The sequence below is a fragment of the Panthera tigris genome, chromosome B1, assembly GCF_018350195.1.
Source record: "Panthera tigris isolate Pti1 chromosome B1, P.tigris_Pti1_mat1.1, whole genome shotgun sequence".
In the NCBI taxonomy this organism is placed as follows: Eukaryota; Metazoa; Chordata; class Mammalia; order Carnivora; family Felidae; genus Panthera; species Panthera tigris.
In genome coordinates, this window is record NC_056663.1 from 86,274,694 (window position 1) to 86,298,489 (window position 23,796).

At 35.8% G+C, this 23,796-nt stretch overlaps 1 protein-coding gene across 2 annotated transcripts in view; it reads right to left on the reverse strand.

The window, feature by feature from the left end:
* Positions 1 to 729: 729 nt before the first annotated feature.
* Positions 730 to 23,796, reverse strand: part of NAA15 (N-alpha-acetyltransferase 15, NatA auxiliary subunit) — an 84,023-nt gene continuing 60,956 nt past the window's right edge. Inside the window, exons 15-20 of one of the 2 annotated variants that reach the window (XM_007091790.3) lie at positions 18,485 to 18,678; positions 13,977 to 14,085; positions 11,981 to 12,079; positions 6,230 to 6,373; positions 4,750 to 4,847; positions 730 to 3,196 (exon numbers count right to left, since the gene is read on the reverse strand). In XM_007091790.3, coding sequence (XP_007091852.1) covers positions 2,996 to 3,196; positions 4,750 to 4,847; positions 6,230 to 6,373; positions 11,981 to 12,079; positions 13,977 to 14,085; positions 18,485 to 18,678 — 845 coding nt within the window. In that variant the 3' untranslated portion in view covers positions 730 to 2,995. Of the gene's footprint in view, positions 3,197 to 4,749; positions 4,848 to 6,229; positions 6,377 to 11,980; positions 12,080 to 13,976; positions 14,086 to 18,484; positions 18,679 to 23,796 lie in introns of both variants that reach the window. The other variant, XM_007091789.3, reaches the window with a different exon arrangement.

The following is a 23,796-nucleotide window of genomic DNA, read 5'->3' on the forward strand; positions in this document are numbered from 1 at the left end:
TGTCCCAAACAGATGCTACACATGGCAACTGAAATATTCCTACAAACTGTGCAGGACAGAGACTTCCCTGAATTTATCGTCACCTACCTGAAACTAGACCATGCTTGTCTGGCCTCTTACAATCATAGCCTTCATCTCACAGCCCTAACAGCAGCACACCGTGGAGTACAAACACCCCTGAAAGACAAAGGCCTCATAAAACCCACAGAAAAGCTATTCACTAATACTGGGACTACTTTTAGCCATGCTAGTAGAGATCACGCTTTATTTTTGTGCATTGTAAATACAGAAAAATGTTGAAAACGTAGGACTCAACTATCTAATTAAAGCTGAGTAAACTAACCTGGTCAGATCTTAATTTTTAAATGAGAAATGACAAGAGTAGTAAATATAAAGAAAAACAAAAATAACTTTACTTTCCTATGTTAATACAGGTCAAGGGACCCTTTCTTCTGAAAAGGGTTGTTAACACCAGTTCTCAGCAATAAACATAAGGCACTTGTTTAGAATACAACATCACTGCATTTTTTTTTCCCACTTGTTTTTCTAACCCTGTTTCCCCCCACAGTATCATTTGGAATTAATAGAGTGAATGAGGCAAATGTGGGATGATCCAGTCGATACTACTCAGAGCAAGACAGTACAGTACAATGTTTCGGGGGTGCTGTCTGGACATAAAACGAACCCTGTCAAGGTCCTCTGACACCAGACAATGTATCCACTATCAAGTAAACCTGAAAGAAAATAAAATATTTATTCAATAGTTCCAGTAAAATTGGGTCGGAGTACAATATACATGTTAGGAATTTTAGCTCCTCACGGGTGGAATCTGCATCAAGAGTTCGGAGTATTTAAGAATTTTCATTCTAAGACAGTCTACATCAGTTGAACATTGTCAAGACAAATATATGAACTTCATTTCAATATACAGTAGAGTTGAAACATAATTCACACATAAACACCCCCTATCGTATGGCTGGTGCCTCCTCCCAACACCTCAGTAGTGGCAGAGGTAGCACTAGTGTTCTTTCCCAACAATGAGAACTTCGGTTGCCACTCATAGGAGAAGTTGAAAAAAAGTTTGTGGTGGTGGTGGTGGGGTTTTTTTTTGTTTGTTGTTTGCCATCTGTGAAGATGTTCCTGAGACAGGGCCAGTTAATAAAACGGAACAAAGCACTGGAGTTCGGCTTGTACTTCTCTTTACATCACTAAATCGTTAGACCGGGACGCAGAATGCAGGCCACGTACTATGAAAGGTTGAGTTTAGCACAACTGTTCAATCAGTAGAAGGATCAGGTCTCCTGAAAATTCCCTTTAGAATATATGCCCTAGAAACTAAAAGTACCACAAAAAGATCAATCATATATACAATTGATTCATTTTACTTAACCTTATTTGCTCAGATCTTGCAAACGCAACGAGGATATTGAGCCTGAGGCCAGTTCTCAGTATACAGGTTTATCATCGTAAGGCTCAGTCTCTCCATCAAAATCGCAGTTCTCAGTTTCCTTTCAAATTAGGAAATTAGGAATTACATTCATAGTACCTGCCACCATCCTCGCCCTCAAGGAAAGGTTCATGCAGGAGCAGCACTACACCTGCATTACGGAGTCCCCTGACACCGGCACTCAGCCCGCAGCGAACGCAACCATCTGCGCTCATTTTACAGCACGTTACATTGCCTCTGGCTTGCACCTCTGTTTCCACCTGTGTATTTTCACAGAAGCCCAACACAGATTAGTTGAAATATTCACACAACTGTTTTTCAAAACAATTTATTGCATCATATTTGGTACCTTATGTTTGACAACAAAAAGGAAATTACATCTGTAACTGCAGGAAAAAGAAGCTGGTCTGTTATTGAAAAAAAAAATCTTGGGCCCTTTAAAAATTACAAAGTCTTGGGCTTGCCTGAAACAACTGAGCAAGAAATATATTCTTAGAAATGTAGGGCTTCAAGTATTACAAACCTGTGACACTGTGGAAAAATTCCAGAGGTATCTAAACTGCAGCACTTTTTTTCTGCATATCGTGAACAAGGCCTGCTGAGGTTTTTAACTATTAGTCTCTTGATCAGTCATAGAATGGTAGTCAGGAGTTCTGCTCTTTAACTTCAAGCCATGGTAGATTTTCTTTTTTCACTCTTGGGTGAAAAAATTCATGCGTGCTAATTAGTTGGTGCCACATCACAGTGCATTTGGTTCTTGCATTACAGTTTTAACAAGTTTGGCCAAAACAATGCTGAAAGGTTTGCATTGCTATTTTAGTTCTTCAAGTTTTAGTTAAAATTGAGATTGTTCCAACTGGTTCCTTCAGTTAAAAACTGTGGTACAAGAACACCAAACTGATCATGTACAGTGAATTTTGGAAACACAACAAGCATATTGAACACCCTCTAGGTTTCTTAGAAATTCTGCTTGGTATCTATATGTCCCAGCTTCTACAACATCAAGCATCTGTTGTAGGTTTCTCTGTAAATAGTGATTCACATTGCATACTTCCTATGGTCAGAATCAACCCCGTAACAAAATCAGTCAGATGCTAAAGCCCCAACAACTCTTTGTGCTCAGTGAAAGAATCCAGTGCTAAAACAGCATTTATGCTGTCTGAGATATAGTAAAATCTCACAAGACAAATTTTAAAGTAATATTTCTGCCACACACCTGCTTTGTTAGCTGTAACAGCCTCCAGATTTTATATAAATTAGTTAAAAAACATGGGTGGGTAGGTAGGAATAGAATAAGGTATCTTTTTTTTTTAATCCCTCAATTTTAGCAGCTTTTAATTTTTTAAGAAACTGAACCTATATCCTGTAATACGTTAGATATTTTATATATACTTTTTCAGCAGGATAAAAAACGTAAAACACTATTTGAAGGCAAGAACATTTACTCTTCTTATTCTGTGTAAGTTAGAGCAATGCAGCAGGTGCGTGACAAAAATATTATACACTAGATATGGTCCAAAGTCATTCCATTTGCTTGTTTAATGATGTTCAGATTTCATTGGCCAGTTCTTCAGTTTCTGCAGAACTATCTCCATTAACTGTGATCTTCATATCCTCTTCATATCCAGGAGGCATGAAAGCCAAAGCATAAGGGAAAAGCTTATGACAATTTGCTCTATAAACTTCAGCAGCTTCTTTACAGTCTCCTAGGCTACCATCACACAAGGCTTCTAATACCTCCATACATGTCTAAAGAAAGAGAAAAGGTAATATTATAACTTGTCCAAAAACAAAAAGAAAGTTTTTTACTGTGAATTTATTAGACATTTCATTATCAACACATTTTCTAAGCAAAAGGCAAATGTACATATTGAAGACACAGAAAGCATTCTATCCCCGCATATTCAATCCCTAAGAAATAGTTTCTTCAGAATCGCAGGGCTTATACAAAGGACGAATTTATAAACAGGGCCAGGACAATGTGGGGCAAGCAAGATATGCAGCGGCTACATTTAAAGCCACACTCACTCTCAGCAAGTGCTTGACCCCAGGTGGCAACTTTGCCTCAACCCAGGCAGGCTCTGTGTATAAATGTCAACTTTTCCACGCTAATGTCAGGTATTGAACTTAAGCTCTTTAGTTTGTTTTTTTTTTTTTTTTCTTTAAGAGGCTTAGAGACAGCTGGTGGTATCAAACATTGCTTTTCAGCTCTGTATTAAAATTAAAGGTTTGTCCACTGAGAGGAAAGGGAGGGTCTCAAACCAAAGGGCATATATGCAAGAAAAATTTGTTCATGAAAATTGGTAACTGTTTGAACCAAACCCCTCGGTAGATATTCTTAGATTTTAAAATGATGCATGTTAACTTACATTCCTCATGTTTTCTTTATCTTTTCACTTGGAAAACATGTAGTTTGCAGATATATAGTAGCCAACAAACTTTGCCAGTCTAGAAATGTTATAATCTAAATGATGTATTAATTAGCCATCAATAAGTCAAATGTTTCTTTCTTAAAAGTGTTCCTTCATTTGCTATTAAAGGACTATATCAAATGCTTTATCTGGCCAATTATCATAGGAAGTAGTGCTATATCCTTTGTCTTTAGGCTAAACTAAAATCAGTATCTTGCAAAACATATCCATGTATCTTTTATATTTCAAGTTACATTACAAGTTATAAAATGAGTGTTTTGATTTGATCCCTGGTATGTACATCTTAAATATGTCAGAATCTTCACTGAGACTACTGCTTGGTCAGAAATGTAGAGACAGGAATGAACCAAAATCTAAAATTAACTATGGAATATATATATATATATATATATATATATATATATATATATATATATATATATATATATATATATATACACACACACACATACACACACACACACACACACACTATATATATATATAAATAAAATTTTACTAAATATATAAAACATATATTTATATATTTATAAAATATATATTTTATATAATATATATATATATATATATATATATATATATATATATATATATATAAAATTTTACTAGAACAGATTCCTAGAAAAAATATTTTAAATAAAGATGTGGAGCTAGTTCTTGAAGGCCAAGTAGCCTACTGTGCATGTGCACACACAGACAATCCTAAATAAATTTAAGATAGGGTTAGTTTCTGATGTGGATTCATAATGGCTTGGTGAATAATATGCATAATTAACAAAAAAAACAATTATTTGGTAAATGTATTCTCTTTGTGAAAAGAGAAACAGAAAGTAGTGAGGTATTCTTCAGAGAGATTATGAAAAACTTTACCTGGAGGTTTCTGTTAGTGAGGGATTCATCAAGTGTTGTTGCCAACTCTATAGCTCGCTTCTGACTAGAAGGATCTAAATAATATACCATTTTGGCAGCTAAATGAGAAGAAAAAAGAAAAATTTTTTTATTTTAAAGTACAACCAGCATCTTATCCTCTATTCATTCAAATATCAAATATAACATATATGTGCACACAGAGTGTGGCACTTTATTAGAAAAGTGGGAAAAGCCATTTGAAATAAACCAAAAAAATCATGACAGGATAGATCAGAAATAGCTTAACTGTCTAAACTAGGAGAATGATTAAGGTAAAAAACTATGAAGAAATACAAATATTCTAATGATAGTTGTTTTTGTGTAGTGGGAACATGGATTTTTCCTCTTTCTAAACTGAGCAGGGGTGCTTGGGTGGCTCAGTTGTTTGAGTGTCCCACTTTTTTTTTTTTTTTTTTTTTTTTTTTTAGAGAGAGACAGAGAAATAATGGGGGAGAGGCAGAGAGATAGGGAAACACAGAATCTGAAGCAGGCTCCAGGCTCTGAGCTGTCAGCACAGAGTCTGACATGGGGCTTGAACCCACGGACAGCGAGATCATGACCTGAGCCAAAGTTGGACACTTAAGTGACTGAGCCACCCAGGTGCCCCAAGTGTCCCACTCTTGATTTCGGCTCAGGTCATGATCCCAGAGTTGTGGGATTGAGCCTTGTGTCGGGCTCTGCACTAAGCATGGAGACTCTAAGGATTCTTTCTCTCTTGCTCTCTCTCCCTCTGCCCCTCTCCTCACTTGCACTCTCTCGAAACAAACAAACCCCATAATTTGGGGCTGTGGGGAATACTCCATTTAATGTGTGTAGGAGTGGGGGGTTGGGGGTGTGGGAGCGTGGGAAGAGAGAGATATTCAAACTTGATGGCATGAGCCAAAAATCTGAATTCAGAATTCTACAAAGGCATACAAAGCTGCTGGCCTTCTTAGCCAGGTATTCTAAAAGCATCCTACTAAAGCACTACCCATACGATCCCATCAAGTCCAGATTTTGGACTGCTAGCACAGACCTTTGCCTATGAAATGATTTTAGGTGTTTTGCATTGTCCAATTTAATATCTTATAAGCATGAAAAATAGAAGCTGATGGTCACATCCAAGTGAATCTTAAGAGCATGTTGAAGGAGGAGAAAGAAAAAACAAAGAAAGCCCCTCCTTCCTTATATGTAATATATAGTTAAATGAAGTTATATTGCTTCTTTGTAAAAAGCCTATGCTGAACCAGAAGAAACTACTGACCTTGATTCACAGTAATAATTTTAAGAAATTTAAAAATTTATAGGAAGCATATTTAAGCTGCCTGTGTTCTTACGATTAAAATGTGACATACACACAATGCCTCTTCCATGTGAGAAATGTGTAACCTTGTCATGAATCCATTAAAATAAAAACAAATTATTTTAGAAGGCTAAGATAAAAAGAAAATGAAGTGATTACCTGATAATCTGTGTGGCAATGAATCAGAATTCCTTTTCAGAAAAGTTTCATTAAAATTCTTTGGATTTGTTGCTCCAAAAAGACGATTCATTTCTTGTTTTAATACTGTCCTAACTGTATCAGGTAAATCTTTACTTTCACACACTGCTGAACAAATTAAAAACAAAATTCTATTAGCAGTTAGATACTCTGATATGATTTGCAGAAGTAAAGAAATTACTTGATGAGGCCAATGAAACAAAGCAATTACATGTAAAGACTAAATGAACCTACTTATAATTCAACATGTAAAGAGCTTACCATATAAATGTAAAAAAATGTGTATCAGGAAAATAATCTAATAATTTTTCTAACAGCATTAAAAGACATTTCACTGATAAATGATTCATATCCAGAAAAATAAAACAAAACAGAAAACAAAACAAAATAACAAAAGATGTAGTTCCATAGTCTTCTAAGCTCTTAGGGGCTGGCCCCCTCAACTTTAAAACAAATCTATAAAGTAGGGCTCTGATGGCACCCACCTGATAAATAATGTCACAGCAATTATGCAGTGCGGAAGACAAGAGGATTTTCTTCACCTTCTCCATATTCTATACCCAAGTAAGGCATTACAAAATTCATTAATTTTAAAAGAAAACCTGACTGACTTCATTGACCTTTATTTGCAAGGGCTACATAAATTTAGTTATCACTATATAATAAACTCCAAAGGACCACCAAAGTATTTTCCTATAATGAATACACTCTGATAATCATATTCCCAGGCCTTGGGATTCAGAGATGGAAAAGCTGAACCCCTAACCTCTCTGACTGAATGTTAGTATGCTTTTTTCATTACTATTTTGGTATAGACAGACAGTTTGAAGCTTTGAGCCAGAAAGACCTGGGTATGGATCTAGGCTTGAACAAGTCACAACCTCTCTGAACTTATTTCTTGATCCGTAAAACCGAGGAGCTATCTAACCTAAAAGGATCACAGTAAGGAAAAGTTACATTTAAAAAAAAAAAATTGTTTTAACATTTATTTATTATTGAGAGACAGACAGACACAGAGCGTGAGCAGGGGAGGGGCAGACACAGAATCCGAAGCAGGCTCCAGGCTCTCAGCTGTCTGCACAGAGCACGACGCGGGGCTCGAACTCACAAATTGCAAGATCATGACCTGAGCCGAAGTCTGTCACCTAACCAACTGAGCCACCCAGGTGCCCCAGAAAAGTTACATTTTTTAAAGTTAATTATATAATAGCTAAATATATAATTCAATAAAGTGCAGTTATTATTTTTGTTATAGATTGAAAATATATTTTCCTCATGGTTAGGAACTATGGTGGTCGCTTAAAATGTGGACAACCACCATTTGTATTGCTGAATATGTATCCTATATACATAAATTACTATGTGAAGCAAAAGTTTCATGGAATACTAACCTTAATTTTGTGCCATGCATTCTGGTATTTTCTACTCTATTCTTTTTTTTTTAAGAGTGAGAGAGAGTGAGAGAGCGTTGAGTGGGCAGGGGAAAGGGGAAGAGGGAGAGAGAGGGAGGGAGGGAGGGAAAGGAGGGGTGAGAGAGTGAGAGAGAGAGAGAGAGAGAGAGAGAGAGAGAGAGAGAGAGAGAGAATGAATATCTCAGGCAGGCTGCACCCTCAGCACAGAGCCCAACTGGGGGCTTGATCCCAGGACCCTGGGATCATGATCTGAGCTGAAATCAAAAGTCCAACACTCAACCGAGCCACCCAGGTGCCCCTCTGCTCTATAGTATATTTCTATATTAGGTTTTCAAATGGTAGTAATGGCCCACTAAATTGCTTTTATTGTCTCACTAATGGATCACTACACCAAGTTTAAACACACTGAACTCTTGAGTGGTAAACATCTCTGAAATATTCTACACATAATTAGTAACTGAATAACTGATCGATGTGTCCTTTGTTAAATAGCATTTCTTCTATCATTCTATTGAATTGGGTGGTTCAAATAAATGAGTTATTAAGGAATTTTGCTTAATCTCCATTATGGCTGTACTTGTAACTTGGTTTTGGCAACTTATCAACAGATTTCAAGGAGCGCAGGAGTGCAGAGCAAACAGAAAAGTTGGTAAAATAGATTATAGCCAATCACAATGACTATTATATCAAAAAAACACAGGTTTTCTAAAAAAATGTTATATCCATGGGCCTTACTGGTTTGAATGAAGTGCTTTCGGGACACTATATGCAGATGGGAAAGTAACTGTATAGTTACATTATAGTTGGTTATAAGTGGACGCTAAGCTTTTCGTGTTTTTTATTACCTTCATTAATTTGTTTTCCTCAGATTAAAATAATCCCCCAGAAAAATCGAAATTGCTTTAAGAAAAAAAAAAAGCCCACACAATTAAAAACAAATATATATATTCAGGATGTATAAAGAAGAAATATTTATATAACTCCGAACTTCCACTAATAGCTATTTCCAAAAACATTTCCTCCCCAAGTCACAAAATGTTTGAGGCTGATTGTTAGCTCCCCTACACTATGTAGATTGGCACTATAATTTCCAGGAAGATACTAATTTAAAAAAAAAATTCAACTGCAGTAAGACTCAGCAAGTTGTATGAATTCTGTGTAATGCAATTATTACCTATGTCTTTCAGGAAAGGGGCAACCTCATGCATCCCAGGTCTACTAGGTAAGCTTTTATTACTAAAAATTAGTAGGGGATGAACAAATCTAAAAGTCCTTGGAAAGTGACTAAAATGAACAAAAAAATATTGAGGTCTCAGGAAAATAAAAAATCTGAGACTACTGAATTAGTTTCCTTGTTACCTTATGATGCAATAGTAAGTCTTGTGAATCAAGGAAAAATAATAATTGAGGGAAGGGGAATAAAACTTTTTATGAGAGGCTTCTGAATCCTCTGACATCCTAAAATTAAAATAATGTTTGGTTCATGCTCTGAGCTTATTAGCAGACTGGATTAATTTAGTAATTGTCAATGGTTAAAAGTCGCATTGAAAAAGGGGTAGATTCTTAGCCAAAAGAATTTCTCTGGATTCCTAGGCTAGCTCCCTGTTTTGTTAATAATTTGGGTAGAAAATGCTCATATTCTGTGCAAGATAATGACTACTCACTACTAGGCTCTAAAGCATAACCTACTAAGTGATTACCATTCAAAAGGGTAAAATAGATTAAATAAGAGGATCAACAAAGCTTTTAGGGGAGAAATACATAAGCACAGAAGAAAAATAATCTGCAGATAAAAGGAAGAAATGGGTTTGTACAAATGAGAGAAGAAAAGATGTAAGATTCACTGTAGATCAAGGTGACCAAACAGTGATTCTTTTTAAAAGCATGTAAGGGAATAATAAACAACTGAATCCCTAAGCTCCTTTTACTTAGTACCAAGAAGAAATGTAGTTTAAGTTGCTTTAAGTCCTACAACTTTAAGAAAAAGTGAAAAATTTGAAAAGGGCACATACCAAATCATCCTCATAATTAAAAAGGGGAGAGGAAGATTGACGTATATGGTAAATTAGTTTAGGCAGCAGATACTAATTACACTGGTAGTATAACATCATTCTGAAGATTTGGAAGGGTATTCATAACCCGGCTAAAATGAATATTTACTCAGAGAAGTTTCTATAATAAAATAGGTGTCAAGGCACCGTTTTTTTCCCATATTCCCCAAGAAGGTGTTGTAAGGGTTTCTTTGTAAAGAAGCAGTTAGTAAAATATAACTTGACGTGAAAAATGTGTTCTTGAAAAATTACTTCAAAGTTAAATCTTATTTTAAAACTACCAAAGCTATCAGTTTTATTAAAGGAAACTTGTGGGGTATATCAAAGATGCCCCTACTCTGGGTGTCTGTGGTTGCACAAATACTTTTACATACTACACAACTGTACCCAAATTCTTGAAGGCCTTTTAAAGACAGTGCATCTTTATCACTCCAAATTATCACTGCTTTAATGCCTAAATTTAGTCAAAATAAGGATTACTTTGTTACTCTTCCAGACAATGTCTGGAAGCTATGGATACAGCTAACAGCTAACTAAATAATTCTAACTCTTACATCAGGACCATTCTGCCTTTCTTTGTTCTTCTGAAGCATTTTAGTTCCTAATATAACTGTTCTAAGACAACAGTCATATGTTCATCAATCCACATACTTACTATAAGCAAATACATTTAAATATGCCACTTTTAATTCATATTTCAGAGGGAAGTCTCCAAATCCATAAGACTTCTATATATTATTTTACTACTACATTTTAGGAAAGAGTTGATTATACAAGAACAAAGTGTTCATGTTAATTTTGAGAATAATTTTAGTGCACTCCATCCTAAGCAAGAATGGATTTAAGACCATTACTCCTGGCCTTAATTTTCGGACTCATGACTTCAAACAAATTTTAATATGAAAACACTAGAAAGAAATTTCTCTATTTTCTCTAAGAATAGCAATTCCTTCTTCTATTTTATGAGGTGGTTATGTTATTTTTTACTTTCAGAATTAAAAACACTGAAAAACAGTTCAGTGTCTATAACAGAAATCATTTTTTTTTTTGACAGGCATAAATATACTTTAAATAAGGATTTACTTTTTCTTAGAAGTCAAAACAAGGTTTGTGTTTTTATTTTTTTAATGTTTATTAATTTTTGAGAGGGAGAGAGACAGAGAACGAGCAGAGGAGGGGCAGAGAAAGTGGGAGAGACAGAATCCGAAGCAGGCTCCAGGCTCTGAGCTGTCAGCACAGAGTCTGACGTGTGGCTCAAACCCACGGACCACAAGATTATGACCTGAGCCAAAGTTGGACTCTTAACTGACTGAGCCACCCAGGCACCCCCAAAACAACTTTCTTCATCAGGAGGACAATTAAACATTTTTCAAAAGACTGACTGGGATGCCTGGTTTAATCTCATTATTCCCAGGTATGTATGGATTCATATGTGGCTGAGTATTTAGCAATGAGACAGGTAACTTAATAGTATTTGCAGACTGTTCTATTAAAAATTCAATTTCCCTTCTCTATTCACTTAAAAATCAAACCACCACCACCACTTGACTACAGGAGTACTTTAAATTTCAAGCTCTTGTGGTAGTAGAAAGAACAGTATGAAAACCTGAGCTCTCATTCCTGCTTCATTACTAATTATTTATGTTACCTTGAATAAGTCATTTAATCTTTTAAGGTCCCATATTTCTCAACTATTATTAAAATGAAAAACAATTAGCATAACGTTCTACCTTTTACTCTCTAAAATTCTATAGTTCTACTTTATGTTAGAAGTAGTATATGGATCTTATTGTGAAAATATCTGAAAAGTACAATGATTGTCTTAAAGTTCTTTTAAACCTGTATTTATTAACAAAAATTTTATGACAAAGAATTCTGAAGACAGATAAATAAGGAGACAGCTAGTCAATTTCAAAGAGATTCTTCAATTTTAGAACAATTTACTAAACGCTTTACATAACGAATATGATTCACAATTTCAACTTACGTGTTAACTTTTTAGAAACAGAAACAAAGGTGATTCTCAAATATCTGGACTAAACAATCCTATTATCAAAACCAAGTAACATTTCTAGCCTTAAAATAAATACCTTCATCACAAAGAAAAGAACCCTGCTTTTCCCCTTAGCTAATTTAATACCCAACAGCTTTAAAATGATTAAGTTTATGACAAGCTTATATAGATCACTTATACAGTCACTAGCAACTACTATAACCAAATACTTAAGTAATGGAAAACAAAAACATACCAGTACTAAAGAGTCGAATCATACACTCATGAAGCCAGGGATGACTAGAATCAATAGCAAATGCCCTCTTTACTGATTGTAGCATCAAAAGAAATTTTTCTATAAAAAGAAAAAGTAAGATATATTTTGATCATTTGATAAAATAAGATGCCCTCCTTTGGAAGATTAAGATCTTACAAATAGAGAAACTAATTTAGAGTCAACCACATTTGAACTGCAACGTAAGTGAAGCAAATGATTTCCTCAGATTAGCAACATCAGCTAATGATTTCCACACAATATTCTTTTAAGAAAAAAGGTTTTATGAAGTACAAAAAAATTAGATAGCATTCAATAGGAACAAAATTTGAAGCCATTTCACTTCTTAACCTCCTTTAATCAGAATAAAGGGATCTTCTGCACTACTTATAAATCTTGACTGTTTATACTTGAATCTCCTTTCTTGGGTTTTGTGACATGTGAAATGGTTTCCCTCCTATCTGTCCTCTCCTATCAATCCCTGGCTCCTCTTTCTCCTCAAAAGGTACAGTATTTACCAAGTTTATTATTTTCAGTGATTTCTAAGCTCTCTCTATACTATCCCCATACTCACACCCCATGTTTCACCAGCTTTAGTAGTGTTTCCACCTGTTCCATGGAAATTTCACCTGAATACTTACTGAACTTCCAAGTCTCATCTATAACTACCTCCTCTTTGTTACGACTTCCCTAATTTGGTACCGTTCTCCAAATAACAAAATTCAAACCTCCAGGCTCCTCTGACATTTTTCTCTTACCCAACACTCAAAAAGCTAACAACACTGCCATACCCTTTACTACCCATTTCACACAACAATGAAATCCAACAGCTGAAGAGCCCTTCAGAGGTCTTTAGAACACAACCAAGAAGCCAACTGAATGGAATTTAGATTCCCCTTCCTCACTTCAAGCAGAACAACTTTTTTATACTTAGGTATTCCACTTAAGAATATTTGTTAAAAAGGAAGTTATAATTAACTGTTCTTTAAAAGTTTCTAAATTACTTGACTATTTACTAAAGTTTATTTTCTAAATTTTGGAAAACAGAATTATAACAAAACACTGTAATCACTCAATCCATCAAGAGACCTTCTGTTATTTTTTTAATCTATTTCTTCCTGGGCTTTTTTCTATATTACATATTCATGTAAATATCTTAATAAAAATTAAAATCAAACTATAGCTTTTTGTCCTATTTTCAAGCAATGCTATATGAGAACCTTTCCCATTAATTACCTTTGATAAACAGGATTTTTAAATGGAAACTCGATAGGGGCACCTATCATTTTCCATCTCTTTAAGTAGAACGTAAGTTACACTGGAGCAACAACCTTCTGTCAGAGCTTATTAACCAAGTTCTTTTTCCTTCCTTAATGATATACTTAGTTTTTTTTCAATGAACCACTTGGATTACAGCAATTCAATTCCACAAAATCAGTATCTATATGTAGTTGAGGCATTCTAAACAAGACAACCAAGACCCTTCATTTATTTTCTATCTGGTTTGGGCAATACAGAAACCTCTACATTATTTACACATACTTGTGTTTTCTTAAAGCATCCTCTTCCTTTCTATCCAGCTCTTCTTTTAGAAATGATTCATCCTTCAAGATACACCTTAAGCGCCACATCTTGTAACAATAGCTAATAAAAACCAACATTTATTCAATGCTTACTGTGTATCAGGCACTAATCTAAGCTCTATGTCATTAACTTTATTCACACAAGTACACGGCAATTACTACATATGACCTTAATCCTAGTTATGGATGTTCATCTATTGTTGATTTTAATGTCCTAGAAGAGATAATAGTATCATTATACCTCCCCACAACATCTTGCACAGGTAGCACGCATTTCTGTGAGGAAGCTGCATTGGCAAAAAATCCTACACTGGTAAAGCTACTGGACTTGGGTGACTATATCTAAGAAATACAGTGATCAATTTTATCAGGGCCACTATCCCCTAATTGCCTACCTTTCCTAAAGTAAATCTCAAAGGCAAAAAGATGCGTTTCTATCTTGTTCTTCACCAAGTTCTTCAACGGTGTTAAAAATTTAATAGCTTCTTCCAATGGAGTTTCAACCTAACAAAAATAAAAGATATTATACAAATGGAAGCAAGATGGAGGGGTATGATGTTATTCTCTCCATTAAAAACACTTTCTGGTTTTTTATTGTTGTTGTTGTTTTGGTAAAAATCACTTACCCATTACCCAGAAATACTGTCATATTTTAACCTCCCATAGTCTAAAGGAAGGGGATTTTGAACTCTAGAACTCTTTGCTGGTTTTTAACCACAGATATTACATTATCTCTAAATATAAACTATCCAACAAGTAAAGATGAAGATAAAACAGAACCAGGGAAAGACAGACAGTGAGATAAACAGGTAAGATAATTGGGGTGGGGTTGGGGGGATGGGAACCGAGGAGAGATGTTAAATAGGATAAAGAGGGGTAAGAATGAGAGGTGGAGAATATTACAGAATGAGTCAACGTTCTTTTTAAACTCAAAGTGAAGTACAATCAAGCTATTAAAAAAAAAAAAAGATTCCATCTTGCATTGTTCTAATAATACAAATTCTATAGAATTCATCTTTATTCCAATGCCATGCTAATGGGGAGATGGCATGTGAAAATATTTATACTTATAGAACTCTGTCTCTACCACCCTTTAGTAATTATATAAATGTCATATTAATTACATACTTGTAATCATTACTGGGCAGGTATAATGTTTACTACATAATTGTGCTATTGTTACACTTCTAGACTGAGTATTTAGACAAGATTCTTCTCTGTAGACCAAGCTGTGGGTGGGGAACAATACCATATTTATCAGAAAGGCACTGAATATCTGTGCCTGTTTGTCTTGTCTCATGACAGAGGCAGTGACAATTTATCCTTGATGGAATCTGGATTTGCCATACCTGTCTAACGTGCCTCTTCTAATTGTGTTTCACCGACACAGTTTGTGGCTAAGGAAATGATTTCACAGTATTAAAAAGGAAAAAAAAGTTGAACAAAAAAGTGATGTCTATGAGATTTGCTGTATACTACTAGCATGTAAAGCAGCTGGCATTATTCTGAAAGATATGTGCTCTGAACAAGAAATCAATATATGGCATTGTCACTCTAATAGCTGTAGATACCAGGAGACGGGGGAAAGAGGGGCCCTCAGAAGTATGCCTTTCTCACACATTTTTAATATTTTGCTTATCTTATTCCCATGATTCTATGTCCTATTGAGTTGGAATTTGTGATATACAGGGAAGAAATGTCTACCAAGGAAGGTAAAAAACTGGAAACTGAAATTGTAATGGAGCTGTATCAAGCTTGAAATGAAGACTGCTGTACTGATCAGGGCAATTTATCACCAGGGAGATATGGCTGCTGTTAACAAAATGGATACAAGGAATATAGGGCAGCTGAGTCATACAAACATTATACTTACTGAAATCAAGTTTTTGAACTTGGAAAAAGAAAAGGGAAATTCTGCCTGCATTTCTAATAAGTGAGAATACATGCCTCCACAGGAGATCTGGATCTGAAATTTCTACATGTTTCCTTGTGCCTTACTTGTATAGGGAAGATTTTGTTAGGCTAAATCTAAGTGCTTAAACATATGTCCATAACCACAATAAAGCTAACTACATTCTACATTCATATATACAAAATGAAGTATAGGGTTATATACACAAAAGCCTATCAACAGGGATGAGTTCTAAAATCAGTGCTTAAGATCAGGAGAAAAAAAAAAAAAATCAACAGAACTACCCTTGAAAATTCCTAAAGTTGTAAAGACAGACAGACATATATATATCTCATTAATTTGCATTATATATATGAAAACCATATATTAGGTACCAAAATCCTAATCCCTGTAGCAAAATGTTCTCACTAGGAGAAGATGCACACAGAAACTGACAGGGACTAAACAAATGGTAGTTATACTTCTATCATACTTAGTTAGGGTCCTATGTTCACTGAGTGGAATACTGGATGAAATTGCTAGAAATTATGCATACTCATTTGTTTCTCAAAAAAAAATTACATCCAGTACCTGCTCTGGCAGCACATATATTAAAAAACTACAAGTCATGAAGATTTGAATTTACTTAAGTTAAAGAAATGTACACTGGGACTGCGTTGTGTTGACGGGCAATATAAGAGATCTGCAAGGGTGGTTTGATCACATGCAATTTTTAAATTTATAAACTGATGTGAAGTCTAATCCACGTTACACTACGTTATATAGGGGTACGTCTCCCTATGCTCCCAGCATAGCAACAAAAAGCTTGAAACTATTATACCTTATACAGCCAGAATATTAAGGACACACTGATAAAGAACATGTGTGTATACAGAAGGAAAAAATAGTCCAGCTGAGGTAAGTACTGACTGAAGGTGAGGAGGGACACAGGATGGGTGGCACATGAGGGAACTCAAAAATAACAATTTATTGCCTCATGATACGCTGGAGAAACTTCACGTTTATACTCAGTTAACTAAATATTAAACTCACTCACTAAACCTTTTCCTATTTTCCTTACCTGGAATTACCGCTAACTTAACGATGCTTCTACTTCATATCATATATATAAAATCCTGAATGACACTAAATATACCACTTATCACATGAAGAATGATAAAATATAGGATCACAAAAAATCACAATGTATAGACTGTAGATCCACACTTGGCAGGCAGCATTTAAAAGAGTCTACAATGCCATACCTTGTTATGATGGCTTGGTATAATCTGGTGCTGCCACCACACTGGGGATATAAGTAAGTGTGGATGCTATTAGAAGGGGGCATCCTGGCGGCAGTTATCCTAGGAAGAGAAGGGTGTTATGTGCCCAACAAGCAAGAGAAGTATATATTAAACAGCACCCCAGATCAGGGTGCCTTCCACTGGGCTCCTTCCAAATAAAGCACTTTCTGTAGGAATTATTTTCTTCTGAGACTCTACAACCCTATATAGCTATTAATAATTAGACTATAACTTGACATCTGGTCCAAAAGCAGCCATGATAAGCTGGACACAAGAAAAACTCAAGTCAAAAATAAAAGGAAAACCCAGTAAGGAGGCCTGGAATGCGAGCATAAGAATTCTGCTCTGTGGGATTACCCTTTATTAGACAAGGACTAAACAAGCCAGACAGATCCTCTCTTTAAAAAGTATAATGTGAGATATGAAGTGTTACAAAGAAAAAAGTCATTAAGGAAAGTCAAGGGAAAGAATGGTGCTGGCAGACAAGTTAGTGGTGGTAGTAATAAAGAAAGCTGAGGTACAAAGATGGAGGGCCCTTAAAGTTGATATTATCCCTGAATAACTGCAATTCTCCATGAGGCCTAAAAGGTCCATTTTCTGTGCTTCCTCCCTATTCTGTATATTTTTCCAATAAGCACCCAACAATAAAAAGTAGTATCTTTGTTCCTAAAATAGTTACACAATTATCTGTGAAAAGATGTCAATATATCCTTTGAAATCCAAGCCAGATTTCTCTATGGTTCTTAAATAGCAACACTGCTATGAGATATTACTGTCCATCTGCTCTGGTATAATCCTAAAACTATTTTCCAACTCTATTTACTAAGTATTATAATTTTTCTTCATTATAGAGCAGTTGATTTTGATTTTTTTAGTTACTAGCGAGGCTAATACTGAACTCTAGGGCAATGCGCTCACTATTATTTACTGCTTTAACATAATAAATTATGCAATTATTTTCACATGGAGTAGGTGAATGTCAAGAGCCAGGAGTACACAGGTACATTACTAATCAAAATGGTTTGTGTGACAGTGAATACCTTGGTTTCAGCTTAATGGTTAAAAATGGCACATGTGATTTTGGCCTGGGGGAAAATATTTGGGAACTTTAAAGACATTAGGTTCAAATAGCAAAGTTCAATAAATAAGGACTGTAAACTGACACATGAATGAGAAATATACATATACACTCACTTTTTAACAAGCTCAATTTGGTCTCTAGATATAAAAAGTTGCATGTTACCACTTGTAACAGATGCTACATTCTCTACACATATAGTTCCTTTCTTTAATCCTCACATCTCTGCCTAGTAGGGATTTTTACTAGTCCCATTTTATAGATGAGAAAATCATCAGAGAGGTTAGACAAAGTGTCCAAACACACAATGAAGTGTACATGCTGATATGTGGACCCAGATCAGAATGACTCAAAAGCCAAAACTTTCCACTATACCATACTAGATTACTCTGGATCAGGATCATTACTACAAGTTTTAAATGTGAAGTATGATCAGAGAGAGAGAGAGACAGAGAGAGAGAGAGACAGAGACAGAGAGACAGAGAGACAGAGAGAGACAGAGAGAGAGAGGAGGCTAAAAATTAAAATTTTTCACTCAAATAATAATCAAATTGGTTGAATAAGACCATATTAAATGGTAATAGCTGTCATGAAATTTCACTAAATTGTGCTAAACTCTTTATTAAGTACCTTGGCCAGTTTCTCAGGGATAAGTTCTTCTTTGGGACCTCCAATTTCTTCATCATCATCATCCTTTTTCTTTTTCTGATTTCTCTGCTGCTTTTCTTTTTCTGCATTTTTTTTCTCTTCTTCTATCTGGGCTTTCTTTTGAGCTCTTCTTTGTTTATTACGTAGCTTCTTTAGCTCTTTGTCAGACATGTTTGCTGTAGGCAATAAGTGTTAATTAATTAAAAGCATATAAATCAGGTTAGTAATGATCAATCACTAATTTAATATTCTCACTAAAACTCTCATAAAAAATATTACATGTTAGGCGGGCCTGGGTGGCTCAGTCGGTTAAGCCTCTGATTTCAGCTCAGGTCATGATCTCAAGGAACATGAGTTCGAGCCCTGCATCAGGCTCTGTGCTGACAGCTCAGAGCCTGGAGCTTGCTTCAGATTCTGAGTCCCTCTCTCTTTGCCCCTCCCCCACTCACACTCTGTCTCTCTCTCTCTCTCTCTCTCTCTCTCAAAAATAAATATTAAAAATTTTTTAAAAATATTAAATGTTATGTGTTCATATGCCTATGTGTATCTAGCCCTTTAACAGTTCCACACATGTAGAGAATACTGTAACCTCTTTAAAAATTTTTTTTGAAAACAGGTGGAGACCTGGTGCTGCAACCATGGCAAAACATAAAAAAGTATACAAGTTCATCCAACAATATTAAACTAGTTGCAATTCTAGAAATGTTCATATTTCTATGGCTTTGGACTATGCTTTTTCTTAGTTATGCCCCTCTAACCTTGTCAGTTATTCATTCTCTATTCTGTGCTGCCACTATGACATATATTTTGCTTGTAACAATACTTTGTTTATACAGGTGTTTCTCTTTTAGACTGTGAACTCCTTGGTGGAAGAGACTGTGTCTTCCTCATAATCTTTGTATTCTCAGGGCCTAGCAGAATATACAGAAAACACGCAAGTATTTGTTGACGGAACAATGAATAACTATAAGATAAATTAATAATTTGACACTGAAAATTAACAATAGCTCTTGAGTATAAACTATGGATGTCTCAAAAGACAGCCTGGAAATCACTGATAAATACGTAATAATGAAGTAAAAACTCTATACTATTTAGTCTTCAAGCAGTAAATCTGAATGCTACATGTACAATTGGTATTTACTTGGTAATACTTGTTGATACCAAGAAATGAAAAAAGTCATTCTAAAATATACCACCACTGTGGTGACTTTAAAATATGCCCATAAATTGGGGCGCCTGGGTGGCACAGTCGGTTAAGCGGCCGACTTCGGCTCAGGTCATGAGCTCGCGGTCCGTAAGTTCGAGCCCTGCATCGGGCTCTGTGCTGACAGCTCAGAGCCTGGAGCCTGTTTCAGATTCTGTGTCTCCCTCTCTCTGACCCTCCCCCGTTCATGCTCTGTCTCTGTCTCAAAAATAAATAAATGTTAAAAAAAAAATTTTTTTAAATATGCCCATAAATTCTTTCCTTCAAAAGGCAGAACCTATTTCCCCGCTTCCCTTAATTGTAGGCTATACTCACTGACTCACTTCTAACACACGGAATGTGCTAGAAATCAAAGTATATGACATCCAAGATCAGAACATAAAAGCACTGTGGACTGCTCCTTGCTTTCTCTTGGACAACTCAGAAGAAACCAACTGCCATGTTGTGAAGATAGCCAAACAACTTTATGGAAAGACCCATGTGGCCAAGAAAAGGCTTCTGGGTATGAGACGAAGCCATCTTGGAAGCAGATTCTCCAACTCAAGTCAACCCCTCAGATGCCCTGGCTGTCTTGACTTCAACCTCCTGAAAGACCCCTACATCTTTCAAAATCATACAGCTAAGTGACTTCTGAATTCCTGAGCCACAGGAACTCTGATATAATAAATGTTTGTTATTTAAAGCTATGTGTAAGCAATAGCAGCAACAGATAACCAAGGCAGATTTTGGTACCTGGAAGGGGGATGCTGCTGCAATAAAAACCTAAAATGTAGAACTGGTTTTGGTTCCATAGAGTGGCAAAAGGTGGAAAGACTTGGAGAAAAGCATTAATGGAAGCTCAAAGAACCCTACCTAGACTATTAACAGAATCAATTTTGAAGAGGCTGCAAGTTGATTTTGAAGAGACATGTTATAGTCATGTAGAGGCAGAAAGTTAAGTAACATTTATAAAATCTATCAAATGAACCAGGTGATCTAGTTAGGGGTATTTCCAGACCAAAAAAAAAAAAAAAAGGTAGTTAAGGAGGCATCTGATTCCTCTTTCAGCTTGTAATAAAAATGCAAGAAAAAGAAACAAATGGAACAAGGATTTAACGGTTCTGAAAATTCTCAGCCTCTCCAGAAATGGCTGCTGAGCAAAGATCAAATTCAGAGAACTGCCAAGAAAGCATGTCAACAGGGAAAGTAGAGTTTGGCTTTAAAATCTTTTAAGACTCAGGGGTGCCTAGGTGGCTCAGTTGGTTAAGCATCCGACTATTGATCTTGGTCCAGGTCCTATGTTGGGCTCCATGCTGGGTATGGAGCCTACTAAAGACAAGGAAGGGAGGGAGATTCCTTTAAGGCTTAGAACTCAGAAAGATGGTGCCTCAGTTACTAGTCACCCCAAAATTTTAAGGGTATGAGTCACAGATCCTCTCAAACAACAGAGCTTCTAAGAAACTTAAGGGTGGTGTCCTCTCAGTGCTCAAGGTAGACAAAGATATTTGTGCATGTGGATTCTAATAAGACTCACAAAAGATCCCTAAAAGTTTTAAGAGAATTGGATGGGTAGAAACAGCAAATCTGGACTGAAAGGAATGGAGATAGTGTTAAATGAAAAGACCTCCCAAATTTTGGAAGCAGACTGGAAAACTACTAAGGTGCAAACAAATGTTAACTATCAATTAATTAATTTTTAAAAAGTAATCTATACACCCAACATGGGGCTTGAACCCATGACTCCAAGATCAAGAGTCACAAGCTTTTCCAACTGAGCCAACCAGGCATCCTGCAAATGCTATCTTTTAAGAACAAGAAAAGATGATACAGAAGGTGGAACCAAGAACCCAGAACATAGAACCAAGAGCCATAAGAGAAGTATTCCTACATTGTGAGTCCTAATCCTGTACCCAACTGGACTTGAGAACTAACCAGTCACTCTTGTGTACCTCTCATTCCTCCCTCATCACCCCTTTCTGAATAAGAATATCAACAGTGGGTACCCTATTCCTCTGCCATCAATTTATACTGAATATGTGGTTGATGCAGGATTTCATATCAAGAACTATGCTTGAAGAGCTATACTAACTATACTGAAGAACCATATTCAAGAACCCTTATCAGCGCCTGCACCTCATTTATATGTAACATTCTGGACTCTGAGCCAATGCTGTAATGGAATGAGACTTTTGAAGGCCTTGGGAGGGGCAAGTGTATTTTGCATTTAAGAATAATATAAATAATTTGTGTCCTGATTGTAGAACATGGCAGTTAAAAATATATCTACAAATTGTTTCATTCTTCTCCCACTCAAATATAGTTTATACTCGGTAATCCACTGCTACCAATTAGAATGTGAAGGAAGTAATGGAATGTTGTGTCGAGAGAACAGAACATTAAAAATGTTGTGGCTTCTTCGTTGCTCTCTCACGGCTAGCTTGATGAACTCAAGAAACTCTCTACAGAGACTGACATATTATGGCCACCTGCCAAAAGCCATGCAAGTGAGCCATCTAGGAAATGAATCTTCTAGTCTTAGTTAAGCTTTCGGATGACTGTAGCCCCAGCCAACATCTCAACTACAACTTTGTAAGAGACCCTAAGCTGGGCCCACCTAGAGGCTACTAAATTCCTAAACTATAGAAATAATTATTTTAAGCTGCTAAATTTAGGAATATTATGTGGCAATAGATAACCACCATCAGAACAAATACAGACTTGTTTCTCTTTTCCCTAGTAAAGAAGCCCTTACTACTGAAAAAGAAAATTTCAAACAAGGATGAAAACTTACATTCTGGAAACAAAAGACTATAAATGAGCAGCCACAAAAATGCTGACCTTTTAATGACTGGTACAGTAATTGCTACCACTTGCATCCTGACTACTCACTAGATACCATCCCTACATTATTTTATTTAATGTCCTTAATAATCTCATGGATTAGAGTCTATTATTTTATGTATGAGAAAACTGAGGTTTCAGAGGAAAAACAATAACTCAAGTAATAATAAAAGGCACAGCAAGGATTTAAATCCACTTCACTCTCATTCCAAATTCTGGGCTGTTTCTTTCCATTATGCTATACTGGGGGTCAGCAATCATTTTCTATAATGAGCCAGATACTAAATACTTTCAGATCTCTGGTGCAACTAAACTCAGCTCTTGTAGCACAAAATTAGCCATAGATAATATATAAATGAATAGGCTCAGCTGTGTCCCAATAAAACTTCATTTATCAAATCAAACTGCAGTACGGATCTGCCCACTGGCTAGTTTGTGACCTTATTCTATATTATCTGCCACTGCCTTGAAAGGACCCATGTAGTTAATAATAGAGTTGCCATACAAAAATAGGAAAGGAATAACTACATAAGAAATTAATATAGAAATTAATTCAAATCCTATTTCACTTAATGTAGCACTAACTTATCTGGATAAGCATTGTCTAAATTTTACAAGAATTACCTATGACTTATGTTAACATAATAGAGGCTCAGAATTTCAGCTCAAGAGAAACCAGAGAAGAATTCTCCTATGCTAGAATATTGCACTATCTCTTAAATAAAACTGTGTGTAGGGGCACCTCGGTGGCTCAGTGAGTTAAGCATCCGACTTTGGCTCAGGTTATGATCTCATGGTCTGTGAGTTCGAGCCCTATGTCGGGCTCTGTGCTGATAGCTCGGAGCCTGGAGCCAGCTTCAGATTCTATGTTTCCCTTTCTCTTTGCCCCTCCCCTGCTCTCTGTCCCACTGCCTCTCTCTCTCAAAAATAAACATTAAAAAAAAAAAAAACTATTTAAAAAATTGTGTGCACGTATGTGTGTGCACATACACATGAATGCATAGCAAATAACATCTGAACCTAGAGTATCCAGCCAAATCAACATTCACACAAGAAAGCAAAATAAATCTGGCCACATAAAGACTGTAGGTTTACTAAAAGATAAAACATAAAAAGTGAAAAATAACTTCTCAACCAAATAAAGGGTAACTACCACATATTTGTTACAAATAGCAAGCTTTACGGTGGATGGACCATGAGAAACATTATGTCTAAAGATAAAGAAGGCAGCAAGCACACTACTGTTTCTGTTAGCAGTTTCTGCCAC